Source organism: Orbicella franksi, chromosome 6 (genome assembly GCF_964199315.1).
Source record: "Orbicella franksi chromosome 6, jaOrbFran1.1, whole genome shotgun sequence".
Taxonomy (NCBI): domain Eukaryota; kingdom Metazoa; phylum Cnidaria; class Anthozoa; order Scleractinia; family Merulinidae; genus Orbicella; species Orbicella franksi.
The window spans coordinates 21,298,368-21,320,352 of record NC_138150.1 but is presented as its reverse complement, the minus strand read 5'-3'; the positions used below and the strand labels follow the sequence as shown (position 1 = coordinate 21,320,352).

The 21,985-nt window shown below is 40.3% G+C and overlaps 1 protein-coding gene across 4 annotated transcripts in view; it reads left to right on the top strand.

The window, feature by feature from the left end:
- LOC145490726 (uncharacterized) overlaps positions 1-21,596 on the top strand; it is a 43,344-nt gene extending 21,748 nt beyond the window's left edge. For 2 of the 4 annotated variants that reach the window (XM_081469818.1, XM_081469816.1), the window contains 10 exons: positions 3,515-3,585; positions 5,750-5,818; positions 9,472-9,575; positions 10,014-10,059; positions 10,348-10,438; positions 12,886-15,251; positions 15,512-15,560; positions 16,448-16,684; positions 18,021-18,098; positions 18,217-21,596. In XM_081469818.1, the coding sequence (XP_081325944.1) occupies positions 3,515-3,585; positions 5,750-5,818; positions 9,472-9,575; positions 10,014-10,059; positions 10,348-10,438; positions 12,886-15,251; positions 15,512-15,560; positions 16,448-16,684; positions 18,021-18,098; positions 18,217-18,413 (3,308 nt within the window). In that variant the 3' untranslated portion in view covers positions 18,414-21,596. The remainder of the gene's footprint in view (positions 1-3,514; positions 3,586-5,749; positions 5,819-9,471; positions 9,576-10,013; positions 10,060-10,347; positions 10,439-12,885; positions 15,252-15,511; positions 15,561-16,447; positions 16,685-18,020; positions 18,099-18,216) is intronic. The other 2 variants (XR_014049727.1, XM_081469817.1) reach the window with 2 other exon arrangements.
- The last annotated feature ends 389 nt before the right edge of the window (positions 21,597-21,985 follow it).

Genomic DNA, 21,985 nt, shown 5'->3' with positions numbered 1-21,985 from the left:
ACGTATTTCGTGTTCACGAATATATTTACTCACCTTTGCGGGATTTATTCATTCACATTCAACGGTTTATATTCATTCACCTTCACGATCGAAATATTGGTTGAACACGGTGCAATATTCATTCAACATTTTCTGCGCACCGCCTTCGCGCATCATTAGGTCCCAGCTCCCGCTCTATAATCTCTGAACGAAGGAAGGCCTATTATATGAAGGGTCATGCAGGGGTAAAACAAAGACCAAACACCCCAAACATACGCAACTGAACATAAACGTTACATGGGCTAGAGGAGATAACAGACTGCTCGATGATTTCGGATGAGCAAATAGATAGTCTCATACAACGTTTTATGAGTGATCATGGAACTTTGTTCGGGTATTCCTTGGTGACCGAACATCTTCGATCATTATAGGTCTCAGAGTTCAACGGGATGGAATCAGGGAGTATATTGACCGCGTTGACCCTGGAAACTCTAGAATCCGCTGGGCTGTCTTAATTTCTAAGAGAGCGTATTCTGTGGCTGCTCCAAATAACTTGTGGCATATTGACGGACATCATAGCCTGGTTACTGTCATTCATGAGGGTATTGATGATTTTCCTTTAAGCTTTAATCTTTAACAAGGTACTCCTAAAATAATGTTAAAAACTACACTAGCGTTGTTTTTTTTGTCTAAATGTTCAACTAATAACAGAACTGTAGCATTGTCCTAGATTTGCTCCCCTCAGCGACGCAAAGGTTTGAGCGGCCATCAAGGGTGCGAAGTGATCATAGGGGTGAAAATGTGAGGGTGTCTTACGATAGCCCAGCTAATTCTAGAGTCTCCAGGGTCAACGTGGCCAGTACTCTCCCTCTTCCATCCCGTTGATTGATCACTCATCATGAAACGTTCTACGAGATTGTCTAGTTGCTCATCCGAAATCATCGAGAAGCCCGTACTCCACAATACGACGTTTCAATGTCCACCTTGAAACAAGAAGCATTTGAACTTTTTTTGTCCACTTGAAACCCGACGATTTTTGTTGCAGAAGGATAAATAAAAATTAGAATTAAAATGTTTAGAGAGGAAGAGAGGGTTTTCATTCAGACCCTCTAGCCTGGTCGAATTGGAATTTGGAGATGCTGTTTTTTTTGTGGGGGGGGGGGGGGGGGGAACCGGAGAACCCGGAGGAAAACCTTCGGAGCATGGCGAGAACCAACAACAAACTCATCTCCGGGTCAAACTGGTGGGAGGCGAGGGCTCTCACCACTGCGCCATCCCCGTTCCCCAAGAACTACCTCCGATATTGAATATCGAGTTCGGAAGACCTCAGGGCTGGTTACAGAATACACTGCAAGGTTTGTGCAGTTTGATGAGTCGTGTCGTATCCACCATTGTCCATGCAAAAGACATATATTTGCCAGTATTTCATTCAGTACTGCGCTATGATACTGACGAAAGGTAGTAATTACTGGAGAGCTACACTCGAGCCTTATTTGGATGTTCTCTCTCAATCCTACTTCCGTGGTGTTCCATTCCCGTTCGCACTCTTGTAGGAGATCTAAAGTTCCTGCCGACATAACATTTGTATTTGGGGTCTTTGGTTTTTGTTCTACCCCTTCATATTAGATCACATAATAAGCCTTCCTTCGTCCGCCATATTGCATTCAGAAATTATAGAGCGTGAGCTGGGACCTAATGATGCGCGAAGGCGATGCGCAGAAAATGTTGAATGAATATTGCACCGTGTTCGACTAATATTTCGATCGTGAATGTGAATGAATATAAACCGTTGACAGTGAATGAATACATCCTGTAAAAGTGAGTAAATATATTCGTGAATACGAAATACGTCGTTAAATGTGAATTAATATATTTCTTGAATATAAATTTAGTTGTTGAATGTGAATGTGAATATATTCGTGAATAATAATAACAACATTAAATGTGAATGAATATAAACTTTGTGAATTTTTGCACCATTTCGCCAACCATATCGAATAGCCTCCAGGTTGACCGCAACCGCAAATTTTCCGAGCGTATTTTTTTTTAACTCGTGCAATATTCAAGGCAACGTCCAAGCTTTTTAGCTCACAGGGCTGCTCTGATGACAAAAACTGACTTAACTTTTCCAGCATTTTCTTAAAGATTTGTAGATTTTGCAGTTACGTTCTGTTACGCTGTAAGTTTTCATTCCACGAGAAGCGACGCTCGAGTCAAGTTTGACGGTGGCGTGACTTTCCTGGACCAATCACAATTCTTTGCTACGCATAGCAACTAATGAGATTGCTTCATTTTGTATAGACAATAGATTTACTTCAAATGGCTTTTTTCGTGTTCGCCAAAATGGGCAGAGGCCGGCTTTCGAGTTATGTTGAAAGATTTTGAAATAAAAAAAGCTTTATCTGTAGTAGTTTGCTTCGTTATTATATGAAACAAATAGATTCCATGTTGCCGTGTGTCTGTTCAGTAACAGATCACAGAAGACGTCAAGAACATCAGTGACACATTCGGCTATCGTCTCGTGTGCCACTTTTTTGTTCTTACCACATTTTGACGTCATCTGTGATCTGTTGCTTAACAGACGCACGGCAACATGGAATCTATTTGTTAAATAGAAACACAGAACTAGCATGAGCTGTTGACTTAATGATGGCGCGAGAAAAGAGAATTCACATTTTGATAATCAAAGTAAACAAGTTGTTTTCCTTTTTTTCGTTGCGGTGTTTTCTAAAAGAAATAGAAAACACGTTCTCCGTGTTTCTACCGAGTTACGGAAACACTCGTGAAAGTTTGGGAGAACTCGAAAAAGCTGTGGAAACACTCACCTGCGGCTCGTGTTCCCACAGCATTTCTCGTTCTCCCCAAACTTTCACTCGTGTTTCTATTTAACAATTAGATTATGAGCTCGAGATTTCTACGAGGTGATAGTTGATGAGGCCGAAGGCCGAATCTTTTATCACTTCATAGATATCGAGAGCGAATAATCCAATTGTTTCAGTAGAATTCTAACTGAAATTTATCTCAAATAACAGTTTCCAGTTTTTTCTCGACGTATTATTAAACTTCGTGCCTTAGAAAGATCGCTTGGATTGAATTGTCATTTGAACTTGCAGTTGTGTGCACGCGCGCATCATTTTTTCAGTAATTCCAAGTTTTAAGGTCTCGAAACCATAAATGTCCTTTTAGTCATCTCGGGAATTTTAATTAGCCATTTGCATCAAAATATTCCTCCAAAACGTTGGGAAAACGAAAAAAACGTCGCTCTTTCGAAGACGACCTCCAGCCACTGCCCTTTAATGGCTGAGAGTGTGCAATGGCTCAGCCAATCAGATTGCAGGATTTGCATTAGTGTTCAGGTGGAATTCTACTAAAACTCGATAGAAACACGGTACATGTTTTCTATTTCATAAATATTATTGGCCCGTTGGTGACCGTATTATCGGGGTTCCACTGTAGTAATTAAAAATTAAACCCTGCCAGTAAATCATTGTACATCATCTTATCTTTTGTTATCTGTTGTTTATTAAATTTACAGCTGTAATGCCGTCCAATATTTTTGTAGATGACAAAGGAAATTTCAAGCTGCGTGTGGGTTTTCAATTTAAGGTAACTGTTCTTGTGACCCGTACATTGCAAGACAACTTATCCTACTTTGCTGTAAGCACTCAAACTCTTAAAATAAAGAAAAACTTAATTATTATATAAGGTACAATTCAGGGTTTAGAAAAATCTGTTTGGCTGTTACAGAGGATTCTATCTCGTCATTACTGCTCCAGGGATTCCGTGAGATAGCTAAATGATGGGCATAACCAGTGCTTTTTGCGCACAAATCAGTTCAGCATGGCATGCAATTATTTACGCGCAGAAAATCCTTTATTTCTACCTTCAAGTTTGTAAATATCGGGTCCGAAAGAAGATCGCTAAGTAGGAAACGTTCAATGCACTAACGATGCCGTGGATCAATCTTCACAGAACAGCATGGCTGTGATCCTCAAAGGTCTCAATGACACTTGCACAAGCATAGTTACTAACTAACTGTGGCATAAGTGACCAAAGCTTCAGAAACGCAGACAGTGACGCTCGCCAGTATTAAAGAAGACATCCTCCTTTGTCCTGAATCAGTTGAGGAGGAAGAAAAGAAAGACTCAAACACGAGCAATACACAACTAAATATTTCCGCCACTAAGATACATGTAATGTGCTCAACCTGAGCTACTCTCACTTGGTGGAGAAATCTGGTGCTCTCACTCAGAGATGTAGAATGATGTCCTTGAAGTCATTTCGAGGCTTTTTCGATGCCCAGGCATTTGTACAGGAGAAAGAAAAATCTCCTGCCAAGATTGCCAGTCTAATTGATAGTATGGCTACTGGAGGCCTGTCGCCAGAAATGGTGAAGGAAAGGGTTAACAAATACCCTCCACCAGAACATTGTAAGTTCCTGTGTACCACAACAATTAAGGAGGAAGTTTAGGATCTGCTTTCTAGTAGGAGCAGGACAGTTGACTTTGTCTTTCAGAAGGTACAAGAACTGCTTGTTCAGGGGTTGTCATCCCTGTCGATTTTGGAGGACCAGTTGGTGAGAGACATTTCAACTGGCAAAACCACTAACATCTGTCAGGTCCTGGACCAGGTCATGGACAGCATTACCCTTAGCTTGTGGCCAATAATGGACATAATATGAAACGATAAGAGGTCATTAATCCCGACCTCAACCACCCTTACGCAAGGTTATGCAAACAGGACATTAAGCCCTCTACAAAGCTGTTTTGGGATGACATATCAGAACATCTTAAGGATATGGCCGAAGCAAAGAGGGCAGTTCGGCGGATGCAGACAAACTCTGACACTTGTAGTGTACATCCAGCCATAACTACCTAAAGGCTGGGAGGCAGAAATTTCGACGCTCGAATTTCAAGGATTCAATCAGATAGCAGCATAAGTTGGACTTGTTGGCAAGTGGCTTTTGTACTGTAAAAGCTTAAAGAAATATCTTATAGAGAGAACCCTTATTTATCATTTATGTTACTTAACATTTAATGTCATGTACACCTACATGTGGTGTGTTCTGTTTCAGTTGATAAACAGATTGTCGTAACTAGGTTGTATCGGTCATAATCATTGCTTCTTTATGACATTTATTGCACAGAAGATACTTGCTATGTTATTTAATGTCATGTACACCTGTTCGGTTGTGCTATGTTTCAGTTAATAAACTGATTCTAGTAACTACATCATTCATTGTTCATTCCTCCTGCGACAGTCTTGGTTTTGAAATCCCATGGGATTCCTCGGGCAGTGATGATGAGAATTGAAAAATTAAACACGACTTACCTGCAAGTGGAAGTTTGATTGGAATTCTATCGTGTCATCAAACTGAACCAAGGGATCACATGAGATAGCTAGATGCAGGCGCATCACCGGTATTTATAGCCAAATGTGAAAGTCTTGTCACCATAAAGTAAAGTCTAAGTAAAGTGGACTGTGTAGGGACGGTAATGTCAGTAGCACAACAGATAAATGGGAAGGTATAGCCAAATGCCAGTATGATGGATGCCGTAGGGTGGGCATGTAATCCCTTGGTGCAGTTTGATAACTCGATAGAATTCCAATCAAACTTTAACTTACAGGTAAGTCTAGTTTAATTTTTCAACTTTTAGAACAGGCTTTTAACTTAACACTCCAAGACCTGTATTAATTTGTCAGACAATATACTTTAGAAAATAAAAATTTTCAAGGAGGGCTTAATGGTAAACTATTTTCTCCTTTTTAGCCTGGACTTTTCCATTCTGCGGAGCTGCGAGAAAGTGGCTTACACATATGGCTCCTAGGGATGGCCATGGTAAGAATTCAGTAATTCACTTGCTTATACCCAGCCCGTTTTATGAAGCTTGATTAGGCATGGAAATTTTCGTAGAGCTCTACGGCTCTACGGTAGTATTTTGAATGTTTAAGCTCTGTTTCTTTTGGATATGCGTACATCGTAAAGGTGTAGTGGCGTATAGTTATTGTAGCAAATATTATATCGCGTAGGATATTGTTGAGTGTTAGTACGGATTATAGTGTGTTAATAATTGTTTTCAATTTACAATTCTGTATTGAGTTTACCCTGACTATGCACTACGCTATATGTTCTTCCATCTACGGTCAACGCGCTACGCTCTTAAAGCTCTTACACTCCATATTCCACCATCTACGCTCTACGCTCTACATATTTACGAGTTTATCAATTTAAGAATTTTTGACTATTCTCTACACAAGCTTAGAGGCCTGAAAAACCAGTAGAGTCATAAAAAATATTGGGTTGCGAGTGCGCGTTTCTCGATCATCTGCGATACTGTAATATTTGTAATTATAATTTATTGGCCTTCTTTATTATCTCATATCAGAAGCGTATCACCTAGAACTAGGTGATATGCTTCTGCTCATATATATTTAAGTGTTATTTAAGAGTTATTACGGTTTACAGTATTTTAATCCTCTATGCTCTATGCTCTACGCTATATGTTCTACCATCTTCATTCTACTCTTTTTTTAATTTTTTTTTTTTAATTTTTTAAAGAAGACTGGTGAGCAGCACAAGGGAAAACTTCTTGTAGTTGTGAGCTTTTTCGTTTATTTCCGACGCGAGACTTCTTCAGGGAATGATTACTACTAACATTGAACAGCATATAAGCACATAACTGTGCGTAAGTTTATCTTCCCATGGAAGTGAATAACTGCTGAGACATGCTGTAAACGGACGTTACAAGAAACGCCTTAGTGCATATGTTATTGCGTGTTGTTATGTTTTGGGGGCCATACGATTAGCGCTAATTGTATGGCCCCCAAAAAACATACTATTTACATAGATGTGCTAAAGTAGTAGTAGATTTATAACTGACAATACAGTCTGGTAAATGTCTCTGGATAACCAGCTTGATGTTAGTGGTTCTGAGTTAAACCATTTATTCAAACTTGAAATGAACAGCAATCTCTACGACGAATTACGACCCTAAAAACTATTAAACAACATCTTCACGTGGTCGCAAAACATCCACTAAGCATTCAAAGTCACGTGACCTAAACATCCGCACTTTTTGAGTACACTATAACAAAATGTCCTCCACATCAGTTAGCATGACTACAGTTAAATGTAGATTTAAAGACTACCATTCTACCGTTGCGGATTTACGTTTTAGCGAAAGCCATTTAGTTCTGTTACTGTATTTAACTTCCCTGAATAAAGGAAGTAAAAACCCACAAAGTCGGAGGCGCTTCCTGAATTTCTCGCGTTTCGCTAAAGGGTTTAAAAAGTGGGGTTATTTCTAGTATAGTACATAAGCTCGGGTCTAATAAAGGCCCCCTTGTTGCTCGCGGGATGAAACTACTCAAAGGGAATGTACAAATACTTATTAAGTGGCTTATGATAGGTAGAAAACTGCAGAGTGCTAAAATTAGCATCTCTGTAAAGAAATAAATCGAGAAACGAAATACTACTTTCGTCAATAACATAGTACGTAAGTTTGATACGATCGTTTTTTCTATAGAGACAACTAAGAAACTCTAATAGGATTTCTTTGGGACCCTTCCAAACCAAAAATGTCTTTTTGCAATGTTTTAATTTTTGATTCTTTTTTAACTTTTTTTTTTATATTTTGGGGGCCATATAGTTAGCGCTAATCGTATGGCCCATTAAAATATAACAACATGCAATAACATGTGCATAAAGGCATTTATTGTAACGTGCGTTAACAGCATGTTTCAGCAGTTATTCACTTCCATGGGAGGTTAAAATTAGGCACGCTTAAATCATTCCCTGAAGAAGTCTTAGACAGAGACGAAACGAAACGGAGCGAAATAAACGAAAAAGCTTACAACTAGAAGAAGTCTTCCTGTGTGCTGCTCACTAGTCTTCGTTAAAAAACTAAAAAATTAAAAAAGGGAAATTAAAAAATTCCAATAACCTTCCAAGCAGATGGGCTTAGAGGGTAGATCATAGAGCGTAGATCGAAGAGAGTAGCTGGTAGAACATAGAGAGCAGAGCGTAGATGGGGTTAGAGGGTAGATGGTAGATCGTAGGGCGTAGTGCGTAGATCGAAGAGAGTAGCTGGTAGAACATAGAGAATAGAGCGTAGATGGGCTTAGAGGGTAGATGGTAGATCGTAGGGCGTAGTGCGTAGATCGAAGAGAGTAGCTGGTAGAACGTAGAGCGTAGATGGACTTAAAGGGTAGATGGTAGATCGCAGAGCATAGAGCGTAGATTGAAGAGAGTAACTGGTGGAACGTAGAGAGTAGAAAGTAGATGGCAGAACATATAGCGTAGAGCGTAGAGGGTTAACTCAATACAGAATTGTACTTTAAAAAGATTATTAAAAAACTGTAAACCGTAATAACACTAAACATTACCCGTGCGCTTTAACATTTGCTACAATAACTGTAAGCCTCTACGCCCGTACATAGAACCATAGAGCGTCGAGCGTAGATGGCGTAATAACACTTTAATATATATGAGATATATGCGAGGAATATGCTACAAATTGAAATCAAATTTTACGAAATAGGCAGGTAACCATAGTAACAATACACAACTACGGTAAAAGCTGTGAAGTAGGAGGTAATGTATCTTTCCAGTACATAGGAGGGGACTGGTGACAAGAGCGTAGAGTCGTAGAGCTCTACGAAAATTTCTACGCCAAATCGAGCTTCACAAAACGGGCACCAGTTGCACTTGCTTTGTCGGGATTGCTATCTTCCTGATAACCACCACCCGTACAACCACTGCCACTACAACCACCACCTCCACCTCTACTGCCACGTCCACCAGCACTGCTGCGTTCCACCCCCAACACCAACAAACACCTGAAACATGGAAGAGGGTGGGGATGGAGGTGTTGGAATTTCATCTTTAAAACTTGAAAACTTATCTTCTCTCAGTTTAACAGTTGTAATTCTGACAATCTCAGCTATCAGTTAGACCACATCCAGCCCTTGCAGAATAACATCGCTCTTATTTGCAATACTCTTCCTGTATTTCTGGTTTTGGACACCATTTTGTTCAGATTGATTACCCAAAACAGTTCTACTTCAAGAAATAAAATAAAATGAATTATGATATTTAGAGAGGAAGCCACATCCGCCTTAGCTGGTTTTCATGCGGGTGACCTCTATCTTGGTCAAATTGGAATTTTGAGTGTTGGTTTTGTGGAGAAAGGAAACTTGAACTGGAGAACACGGAGAAAAACCGTCGCGAGAACCATTAAAGCAAACGCAACCCGCGTATGGCGCAGGAATCGAACCTGGGTCACATAGGTGGGAGGCAAGCACTCGCACCACAGCGCTGGCCATCCCTGCCAAAACTGTACCACACTTGCCTAAGTTCTACTTGCCTAAAGGAGAGCACTCTAATCTTTTGATGTTTGCTTATGTTTCCTTCAGATCTTCATGGTATCTGACAACTAATAAAACGTATTAGAAATATTTTGATTTAATATTGCGTTGTCCGCTTTTTAACAGATACGACTCGCAACATGGGAGATCTCTGATTCCTATCATCATTTACCTAGTCTCCTTGCTGATGGGTCATACTCGGATGAATTAAGAGATTTTGTTGTTCAATGGTATGTTTTAAGTCTAGTATTCCATATGTCTATGGTGCTACGCCATTGTGCTCTTGATATCTACCAATAAGACGCAAATGTTTGCACTAAGAATTTAAAGTTCTGAGAAATGTTAGAAACTAGCAGCCAATTTCCCAGACATTATAAAGTACTGACATTTTGTAGGCATGCAAACAGTCAGCCATTCGTGCCAACCATACCTTGTAGAGACACTACATTTCAAACTTCCCTGTGATAAGTAAACATCTGTCCTATGTGATCTTCCTTGTTGCTGGTTTCAAGAATATCTACTAACATGAAATTTGAGTGCTTTTAACTTTGTTTGTAATAAAAAATTCAAATAGGAACCTCGTGATAATGAAAGAATAACAGTAAGGAAGAGATGGATGGCGAACTTGAGGATATAATAAACTGTTCTTTTATTAACTTGACTTGTAGCTTAAAGACGCGTTATCTTGAAGGACCTAACCTTGCCTTACTTTTGGTGAGTATACATCGAAACTAAGCTAGACTTAAATCGGTGGCAAGGTTGTTGTCGTGACTTGAAACAACCCCTCCCAAGGACAGTTAAGTTAAGAACCTTGTGAAGGAAACATTTGTGAAGGAACTGAGATATCTCATATATCTCTGAGTTTCCAGGGTGGTGGACTGGAGGTAACATTATTCACTAGATCACGGAACCCCAACTTAAGAAAGAAATGCTTATTTTATTCCAGCCCTTCCTCCATTATAACTAATTAATTTACTCTATTTCTTTTTCCTCATTTACCAGGAACATGCGTTCATAAAAGGAAGCAACGCACAGAACAATTTTGACACTAAACGTTGGGTAACAACTATTCTCCAAGAACTGGAACAGCCCAGTTAGTAGTAAATATAACTTCAATAGATAAAAAATTGAAATCAAAACGGTCGAACCTCCCTTAAGCAACCGCACCAAATGCCAAACCGTCACTTACAAGAGGTCAGACCACAGGGGATCTAAATTTTGGATCAAAGCCCGTAGTCGTTTAATTTCAAACCCAAAATGTATTATAGTACAAGAGCACATCTAGTAATTTGAAGAAATTTCGGTGCGTCCAGTGCATTTTCCAAGCTGTAATACTGACAGCGTTTAAATGAATCAAAAGTCCCTCGCAAATAGCCAACGGATATTTTCATGGAAGAACAAACCTTATGATCTTATCACGTTTGTAAGGCGTCTTGTTACTCAATCACCCAGCCAATTGTGAAAAACAGCTCCGAAAAAACTGTCGGCCGACTGTTGGCCGTCTATCGACTGACTGTCGGTCGTACCAGAGGTTAAAAACAATAGAAAATTTCAAACCGTCAGCCCTAAAAGAGGTTACGGTCAAGTCACAAGAGGTGGTCGCGTTCATGGAGTTCTAACTATAGTGATTTGACAAGCAAAATTTTGGCGTTTGTGAGAAGTGGTCGCTTATGGAAGGTGTTCGCACAGGGAGGTTAAATTGTAAATTGTATTTTTATCATTTGCAATTTTCATTGAGATAACTCAATACGTAGATATTTTTGCCCAGGTGACGTATTTCCTTCAGTACTAGCAGAAGATAAACTTCTGTCACTAGATTGTAATAATTACTATCAAGAGATTATCAAGATAAGAGATTGAATCCCACACATAGGCCTTACACCCAAGGTAATCCCTCTTAAGTTATTTTTAGACATTGTACCCAGTTCTTCCGCGGATATTACCCGCGTGTTGCGTGGATGTTTTCGTGGAGGATCTGTTCATGTTTCGTTTCGTTTCGTTTCGTTTCAAAGCAAAGGAAAACCTCCAACGCTGTGGAGATATCTTCTTTGATGTTTTGATTACAAGCAAAGGAGCTTCGGCTCTCGGTGTGTTTTAATACATTTCTATACTTTAATAGGAGTTTAAATAAGAGACGGATGTCCCCTGCTCAAACAATAATAACTGAATGAACGGCAGAGAAATGTTTAGACAAACGAGTGCAAAGCAAACAAACGCCCAAACACAAGCTAGGCAACCGAACAAACAGATGGTCGAAAGTGCAGGCAGACGCTCGCCGCCCAAGAAGCAAAAGGCGGTTTAAGCAGCAACGGCAACAACGCCAAAGACAACGTCGATTAAAAAATGACTTGATACTCATTCAGTTTTTCTATACGGTCTGAAATATCCCAAACAGAATACGTAAGACAGCTTCAAAGTTCGAAAAAAAAATTAAATGCTGGTCGTCGTATAGTTCACGTTCTCTCGAATATGCGGAATGTGGCTGTTTCACGTTGTTGTTTTATGACCTTTTGTAAACAACGGCAAAAAAATGAACAATGAATTATAACGCACGCTTACACAGCCATTGTACTCCTTGCCGTTGCGTTAAAGTTCAGCTTAATTTAAACTCCCTAAAACCGAATAAACCGCAAAATAATGAACAGCCAAACGAGCACAAAACAAAGGAAAGCCCGGCCGAACAAAAAGGCGGCTGAGAGTGCAGAAAACATTTCTGGTATGAAACGAAACCAAAACATATGAAATGACGTTCCCGCCATTTCGTCTCAGGTAGTTTCGAGAAAAAAGTCGCTTCGGCTGCCACGCATTGCGCGAGTAACATCCTCGGAAGAACTGGGTACCGTGTCTAAAAATAAGTAAGAGGGATTACTTTGGGTAGAAGGCCTCTATAGGGGATACACTCTCTTACCTTGATAATCTATTGTTAATATCAATAATTATGTTCATTTAAAGGTTAACACTTTCCTGCTCGGTAAGTGAAAGAAAAGGCAAAATTTTAAGTTCGGTATTGGGACAAGAAAGATAAAATGTTCATCATGTCACCATCGAACGTGAAACAAAGAAAAATGTCGAGTATCCGAGGATAGTTGAACCGAAGAGCTCCCAAACACTGGGCAGGTGTTCTATTCAGTGTGCCATGAAAATACTCATCATAAGGAAGGCAGTTTACTAGGTTCATAGGCGACTTTCGTGCTTCTTAGTGCTAGGATCAGCAATTTCTACAGCATACCGTATTGTGATAAATGAAGAAAGATGGAACATTTTATCCTTGGTGGTGAAATGAGAAAGATGTACTGTCCATTATGTCACAAGCGTGGGAAAAGAAAAAAGTTCTGTTTTAAATAAAATATTCTGAAAGTGCAGCTGCCGCGGTCCGTTCTTTTAGCAAACGCGGTTTTACAAGGCCATAGACATACACATTATGTTTTTAAAAGCAGTTCTTTCCATCAGGCTAGGTAGGTCTTCTAAAGATAAGTGAAATGCTTTCCTTGTTTTTGACTGGAGTTCGTTCACCTAATGTGGCACCCTTTATTTCCACAGTAGTACCTCCAGAGATTACTGTACGAGGACGTTTGGCTTTGGAAGCCTACAAAAGGGCCCTTGCTGAAGGAAAGACTTGTGACAAAAGAGTGCCAGTCATGTTGATTGGCCAGGACAGATCAGGAAAGACCAGCTTAAAGAAGTCACTCAGGGGAGAGCCTTTCAACCCAGATGAAGAGAGCACTGTAGGGATAGATGTTGATCCTTCTCATTTCAAAGTGTCAACTGAGATTTGGAAGATAGGGGAGAAGGATCAAGAAAGAAATTCGGAGACGTCTATTTCCTATGAGTATCATGCAGCACGAGCAACTGTTGAAAAGTTGAAGGAGGAACAAATGGCTCCCAGTCCTAAGGAGAGGGTTCCAGAGACCAAACAGTCTGGAAACATCCCTATGGTGGACAAAGTCCCAGCAAGTCCAACCGGTTCTACAGTAAGACAAAACGACAGATCTGATGAGATGTCAAACGATCCAGAATCTGCTCAGGCATCCAGATATCCTGTACAAGATGACAGCATAATGCCAGATGTCACAAAAGATACAGGTAACCAAGGCGACAGATCTGATGAGACTTCCAACGATCCAGAGTCTGTTCAGGCCTTCAGATATCCTGAACAAGATGACAGCATACCAAAAGATATAGAAACCGAGATTACAAAGAGACTGGAAAATGACAGTAAAGTGGAAGACGAAGAAGCTGTACATTCCGTTTTGTGGGATTTTGCTGGACAATCAGTTTACTATACGACACACCCACTTTTTCTCACTCCAAGAGCGATCTATCTTCTGGTGAATGACCTCAGCCAAAATCCCAGTGAAAAGGCGAAACCTGTTGTGAAGCAAGGAATGTACAAGGAATTACTAGACAGTTTTGGTTTGAAAACTAACTTTGATTATTTGGATTTTTGGATGTCTTCGATTGCTTCTCTGGCCAGTCAAGAAGAAAGTGATCAAGAAAATGTTGAATCTGAGGTGTTACCAGAGAGACTTCCTGCAGTTTTGTTGGTGTGTACGCATGCTGATACACCTTACAAAAGCCAGTCTGATCCAATTACACTAGCCAGGGAGTTATTTGGGTCTCTGCAGACCAAACCATACAAAATCCACCTGCATGATCTCTTCGTTGTGGATAACACCATGTCGGGTCATGGTCACGAGTGTCCAGAAGTCGTGCGCCTGCGTCAAGAAGTACTTGTCGTTTCTAAAGCACTGCCTCAAATGACGGAAACCATTCCAATCAAGTGGCTGAAATATGAGAAGGAACTCCAGGTCATGAAAGAAAGTGGTAAGAAATGGATAGACCGAGACGCAGCGACAACAATCGCATCTGAAGCTTGCAACATTTTTAATGATCAAGAATTCCAGACATTACTGAACTTTTTGCATGACAAAAGAATTGTGATTCACTTCAATGACACTCCAGAGCTGGATAAATTGGTAGTCTTGGACCCACAATGGTTGATTGACGTGTTCAAAATGGTGATAACCGTCAGGCCTTATAACCCTAAAGAGAAGAAATTTGTAACACTTTGGGATAAGCTTGAGAATGATGGAATCCTGGAGGAAAAACTTTTAGAGCGTGTTTGGGCTCCTTTATTTGGCGACAGAGAAACCTTTGAGAGTCTTATCGCGATCATGGAGAAATTTAGCTTGGTTTGTTCTTGGCCTTCATCTGATGCTTCATGTAGCAAGCAGTATCTGGTACCGTCCATGTTGATGTCACATCCACCCGAGGGCATAATGAGCTTGGTTGCAGCAGCTCGTATTCCCCAACTTTTCCTTAAATTTGAATCTGGTCAAGTTCCGCCTGGCTTGTTTCCCCGACTTGTGCTGCAGTTCTTTCAGTGGGATCAAGAAGAACAAGGGAAGCCTCAACTGTACCACAATTTCGCCAGATTTTACACCTCTCAAGAGGAAGACTGCTCCGTAATCCTTCTGTGCCATTCATCTTCCATTGAAGTTGTTGTTCACCAAGGGACGAGTCAAGACTTGGCAGACAGTCTACAATCAAATCTCTCTTGTTCTGCTGATGTCAGCTATGACACATGTGAGGTGACCTGTGCTCATGCAGTGCGTAGGCAGCTGGAATTGATGCTTGAGTCCATTCGAAATGAGTTCTGTTGGCTGAAGAATATGAAATATGAAGTCAGCTTCATCTGCCCAGTCTGTTGTCAAGGAGGTGCGGTTATCTTCTGTCGTAAGCATGCTACGCAAGGCTGCAAGCAAGAGGAATGCCTTCACTTCTGGTCTGAGACTCAGTTGTGTGATGTCGAGAAGGTCGTCTGTTGCACCAAATCAGCTGTTGCACAGAGTAACAGAGTTGACATCAAGCAGTTTACACCATGGTTTGCCCCTCCACGAAATCAGGTAAATGGCGCAAAACACTATCATGATTGTATCACAGTTGTTTTCATGTTTTCATGCAAAAGTCCCAGAGATTAAAGTACAACGTTAATGATAAATTTATGATATGTTATCATTGAATACAAAACAGTTTTATCGTTTAAAGGTAGGTCCTAAATGCATGTTTGACACCCCATATGTATTCATTGGTTACTAAGTGAATAATAATGTGTAATAAGGCCGGAATGCAATCTTCCTGTTTTCTGTTGTTATTTTTTCCACAGCTGACAGTTGTTGATAAGCATAATGGAGGAGATTTGGCCAATATGCAAGGTAACCTAGTTTGATAGTGATCAGGATCTAAATGCCTGAACTAAAGATGGAAGCATTGGACCACTTTCCACGTTTATTTAATTCCTTCCGTAATGAAGCAAAGAACCGTGCAACTGAAAGTAAACTATATACAGTTGTTCCAAATCTAACCAAGGATATTAGTGTGGAGACTTTCTTCCACCTGGTAAAGACCATTTTGGTGAAGATGCTTTTAAGTGTAGCTTTTAAAGGTATTATATCAAACACAAGAGACCATGTGGTATCACATTACCAAACACAGAGAGGAGAGTCTGTATACTACAGGCAGCGGAGTATTTTTGCAGAACTTCTAGTTGTGTGGAAATGTGATTAAACACTGCATACTCTTAATCAAAGCTAAACCTTAGAAGAAAAGGGAGAAATAAAGTCGTGCAAATCTATGATAATCAACATCACTGATCAGATATCTATTATGGCTATGATTTCCTTTCGACTTGAAGAAATATTAAAAAGTTTGAGAAATATATATATTCATTCTAGCTTCTTAGTATAGTACTTTATAACCCCTTTGTGTATTGTTTAGGTAAAGGGTCCCTTGGATAACCGAGCCTTCGAGCTCAATGGCCGACCCTTCAAAAATACATTCAACACTTCTGTTAGTGTAAATATGTGTTGTAAGGGCCGGTATATGTTCATACGTTCGTGAAGACAGCTTTCAAAGCTTTCAGCTTATACTGCTTAAGGATTCTTTCCTCTGCAAATTGGATCAGGAGGACCAAACTACTTAACTTTTGTGTGTTACTGTAGTATGTCAACTTGAAATATGTGACACAATCAACTCTGAATACTTTCATCTGAAAAGCTACTATAGAAAGATCTAATTTTTGTGAACTGTCCTTCATTCGTAGGAAGTAAAGCAATTGCCCTTCCTTGTGAGGTTCGAGAATCCCTTTTGTGCCAGACGTCTGATTCCAGAGAAGTTGTTCGTCAACTGCAAGAGACTCTACAGCCGGACCAAGCCTCACTGAAAGAGCCAGAACCTGAAACCAAGCAATTGATACGTTGTCTAGCAAGGGCAGCTAAAGATTCAGACAGGCTTGATGTGCTCGAACATTTGAGAGAGATTACACCAGCTGGAACGACTGGTTAGTCTTCGTAGTAACATCTTCCAATTAACCCGTATCCCGCTGGACCAGGGGGTCTTTGTGTTTGTTTTGCGTGGAAGTATGCGAAATTGAATTCATGTCGGGGTCGAAGGAACATATTATTTTAACCATAAATTCGCGCCAAAAGCTCCCATCGTTCCGAGATTTCACCAAGAGCATGCTCGATAGCTGCCCTGACCATGGCTTTCCTACATCGCGGACCGAGTGGGAATTTAAGCTCGCAAATCTCACGGACATTTTTCATCGCGACCCATCGCGAAGCCCAACGAATTTACCGAAGGCGGAAAATAGCCATGAATTTGCTTGAAAAGCTTCCATTGCCTCCAGGTTTCACCTTTATATAAGAACATGTTTGATAGCCGGCAGGCAAACGAATATTTCTCATCGCTGCCCGTCAAAACCTGGGTCAAAAACACTGGAAAACAATGACGCCAAAACTTCCTGAAATCGCTTTACTTCGACTTTACTACCAACACTACCTAAACCAACAGCATAAAAACGAGTTACATAAACAAAGCCAGGGAAGGCGATTTCAGTGTATTTCTTTTCCACAGTGAAAACTTTGAAGCTACATGAAAATTTAAAATTCGAACCGAGGGGGGAGGGGGGCATTTTTATGTCTCTTTGACACAACAATAACAATGTGGACAATATGTATACTCTTACTATCAAATATGTACAAATTTGAAGGCGAATCACATTCTGTTATCTTTTTGTTGAAGAAAATACAACTGCAAAACTGAATGTACATGTTAGCATTTCCGTTTGGATTTATTTCTACGCGGAAAGCTATTCAAAGTTAATGGCATTAGCACATCGACCAAAGCATCCCGCGTGAAAGCCTTTAGGCTTCTTGCTTCCCTATAGACATCCATCATTTAAGAAACATTTCAGCCTGATGCCGAAAATCAAGGGCTTTTATATCTTGGTTTTTACTTCATCGCAGTTAACATTGGGCCAATGGAAATACGTTTGTGTGTTGTAGTTCTTTGACGTTAAATAAGTTTAAATTGTTCTAGTGACTTGTTTGTTAAATTGTGCTTTATAAGCATTTCATATTAAGTATGATCTGAAAGACAGAATTTCCGCTGTTTGTCAATAACCAATCTCGTTATAATCTGACAACATACTCAGAGGTTGCATGCAGTACCACCTTCAACTATTCGTTCATCTCTAGGGGATCTACCCGGCGTGTCTTGGGTTGGTGGAGAAGTTTGCGTGATATGGTTTGCTCTGGGGCCCTACGTCCGTGCGCCCAGGAAACATCCCTCCCCCTTTTTTTCCCTCTCTTATTATACTCTTTTCTTTTCTTTAGGTCCTCGGATGTCTGAGCACCTTGATGTCCAGAATATCCCTGGTTCTAAGAGAAGAGACCTCACAGTTGATTTGTGTGGTAAGTTGTGTAGAAAAGGTGTCTGATTTAGACATTTAGTGGAGCGAAAACGTTTTTTGTATTCGTGACTTATTCTAGATCACAGGAATGAATGTTTGATTTTGTGTGTGTGTCGTAGGTGGAGAAGAGTGGAAATTGGTTGCTGAGGAACTGGGCCTCACTCCAAAAGAGATACGTTTCCTTGACAAACGTACTCTGAACCCTCTTGACGCTGCCCTGACTTTCGTTGCTAAGCAGCGTCACATAACTGTGGGAGATTTGTATGACCTGTTAAGTGATTGTGGCTTTCCCCTGATAGCTGACCTTACGTTATAAAAACGACTCTGCGACGTAATTCATCAGCTGTCCTGAGATGCAGACGTAACTTAGTGATGACATCAATGAAATCAATGAATAATCGCTCGGTAGTCGATTGGTAATCAGTTAAGTAGTGATTAGTCATTTAGTAGGTCATTAGTAGGTTTTAATTATATTAAGTGTCCCGATTAGTAGAGGGATGTTTCCTCTCGCCTAAACATTTCGGCATGTTAATAAAGTTTATGTTTGTATGTATGATTATCATCGATCATCAATTAATATTAAATATAGTTCATAAGTAAAGTAAATGAAAATAGTAAAAAGTTAAGAAATATAGAGCCGTAGGAAAACAAAATTTGTATGCGATCGGTGTCCAAAGGGTAACAAATGAGTCGGCTTGGTTGCCAGATTAAGCCCTCAGGCAGGTGAGGACAGAGTACATTGTACAAAGGTTTTAAAAGTTTTCGAATCAAAGCATTTCTATGAACGTTTCTGGTTCACTTTTGCAAAACATGTTTCTTATTCAGCGTGGATTGGGCTTAGGGCTATGCGTATACAACTGTTTGGTACTACAACTGATTACGGGCACTGTATGGGGTAAGCTGTCATTAAAAACTTACAGCGTCTCCAGAATAGAGCAACATTTATAATAGAAAGAAGGGTTACGATCCAATGTTAGGTTGGATAAATTTATAAACAGTGAAAAATCCATAGGCGTATTTTAGTCTTGAGATTTTTGAATGGTTTAGTCCTATAAAAAATAACATTCACGTCACAACACTAGACATAGAAACTACATTCAGTTGCCTAACCATAAATTAAGTTTAGGAAAAAACGCATATTCTGTGTTCGGTCCTTTCTCTTAAATTCCTGAAAATAATGGAAGAAGCTGCGTCGCTCTTTTTTAAGAACAAGAAAACAACGTTGACCAGTTCTTTTGTAGCCGGTTTTAATCGATAGTTAGAAAATGTAGTTCAGTCCTAGTTTTAGTAACAATTATTGTACAGATTTAATAAGCTTTTTAAAGTTATATATATATTCTTTTTATATTGTGATATTTTTATATTGATAGGCTTTTTATCTTGTTGTAGCCATAAGTTACGCCGGGCGGCCCCTATTGATTTCAGCCCAGTGCTGAAGGGGTCACCCCGCATGAATAGAGAGGACTTGACTTAGCTTAATTCGTTTTCGTCCCCAGAGTCTGCGCTCCTCTAAGTGAGCGTTTCTTGGTGCTGACCAAGAGGAGCGCGGACTCTGGGGACGAGAATGGGGTTTGATTTGAATAGAGAGGATGAAAAGTAAAGGCCAGTTCACACTAGCGACATAACGACATAAACGACATAATGACAGCGACATTTAACACTTAATGACGGGTCCCGAGGGAAACAGTGAATTTTGTTTCCTGAGAAGCTCAATATTTGCCGAGACGAAGTCGAGGGAAACATAGAGATTGGAGGGAAGCAAAATTTACTGTTCCAATGGGGACCAGTCATTAAGTGATTGATATTTAACAAAACAAATGGGTCAATAATCACTTTATTGACAAATGACGTGCAACAGCGGTCAACATTTCGCGGGTAACCGTGAACTGTGTCCGTTTGAAGTCATAGTTTTCGCAATGCTGCCCGCTCATGGCTTTTGGTGGGAAACAGTTTCATCGTTAGATGTCATGTGACCATGAACTAGCCAATGAATGGGTGCGCTGTAGCGGGTAAAACACCAGCTATACAACAAAATAGTTTATGTGAACATCGGCATAAAAACATAAGGAAAAGATCTTTTTTTTTTTATCCTCGTGTCGTTATGTTCAGGTTGTTTTGTTGCAATTGTGTGACTGTGTCAGGATGTTCACATTGCAAACATAAAGACATAACGTCCTTCTGATGTCGTTATGTTTATGTCGTTAGAACGGTTTTCATTTGAGTGTCGAAAAGTAATTGGTTTTGCATCAACTACGCTTCACGATTGGCTTAAACAACTCGCGCCTTTTTCTCATCCAATCAGAAGTCAAGCCAAGACCAATCATAACAGATTCGCCCACGTTTTCCCGCGCTTTGCGTCAGCTACATGTAATTACTTCGAGTTTTGATTGGTTCGCTGTATTGTCTGTGTCCTTTGTGATTGGCTAGAGTGATTACTTTGGTTTTGGTTTTACGACACTCAGTTGAAAACCGCTCTATATCGCTAGTTAGAATTAGGTCTAAGAGACTTTATTCCTCCATTTAGGTCTGATCCTCTCAGGTTATTTTTAGACATGATACCCAGTTCTTCCAGTCAGCACAGAAATTTTTACCTTTTCCACGCGCGATGCGTGAATAGTTTCGTACAGTATTCCTTAGGGTCGAAATTCTCATAAAGCCACTCGGACCGTCCAGCTGAAAACTTTGCGTCACGAGATTGGCTTTTTCTAGACCATCCCTGGATTTCCGAACGAGGGAGTGACCTAAAAATAACTTATGAGGGATTTCGTTGGGAGTAAGGCCAATATGGTGAATTAACTCTCTTATTCTGTTAACCAGTCATAATCCGCGTTCAAATTAGCTTCCAAAGCATACCTATGGTAAAAAACAACCGACCAGTGAGTTTACATACAATAGAATCCCAATGTTTCGGACCTTCAAGGAAAACGAAAATTGGTTTGAAAAATAGGGTTGTTCGAGAAATCAGGGGTAAAATTGCAGTGTTCGACTGAGGGGAGGTCCGAAAAATCGGGGGTACGAGACGTGCGGGATTCCACTGTATCTTTTTTTAATAAATCAAATCTCAGTGTAGTTAAGGGGTATTTTTAGTATTACAAGTTAATTGCTGTAAGAATCAGCCGCGTTTATAAACGGTAAATAAAGGTAAATAAATTCTCGGTAAATGTAGCGCCTTCTTTTACATAATCGTGCAGCGACAAATCTGATGCTTTAGTCACGAGTCATACCTGTGGATCAAAAACTTGGATGACGGTGCCCGATTTTAAAAGCATCGAATTTGGGCGGCGCGGTGGCCTCATGCTTAGTACACTCCTCTGCAGATCGAGCGGTCCAGGTTCAAGCCCTTCGAGTCCTGGTCGGCGACATTGCGTTGTGTTCTTGGGCAAGACACTTTGCCTATCTCCACCCAGGTACGCATAAATGGGTAACAGCGAACTTAATGCTGGAGGTAACACTCCCATGGACTAGTATCCCATCAAGGGGTGTGTGTGTGGGGGGGGGGGGGGGGTAGAAATACTCCTAGTCACTTCATGCTACAGAATCCGGGATAAGCTCTGGCCTGATGGGCCCCTTGGCTCTTATGTAGACCTCGAAACGTCTTCTGAAATCTTCGGAACAATCTCTTACCTCGAGTCTTCTTCGTTCCTTACTGTGCAAGTTTGAGGGGACGAGCAACGCTCGAGAGTTTCGTTACAGGATCAATTTTGATCGATTTTAAAAATAAGAAAACTGACCGGAAGTAAAGCACGAACGAGCCGACCGAGTCACGCGTTTCTCGGCTACGTATGCGCAATTGATCCGGAAATCCCATATTTTATGATTTTCTAGGATCGCTCGTTTCCTATACGTTGGTGAAGAGGAACGTCTCACTTTTGAGAACATTAGTGTAGC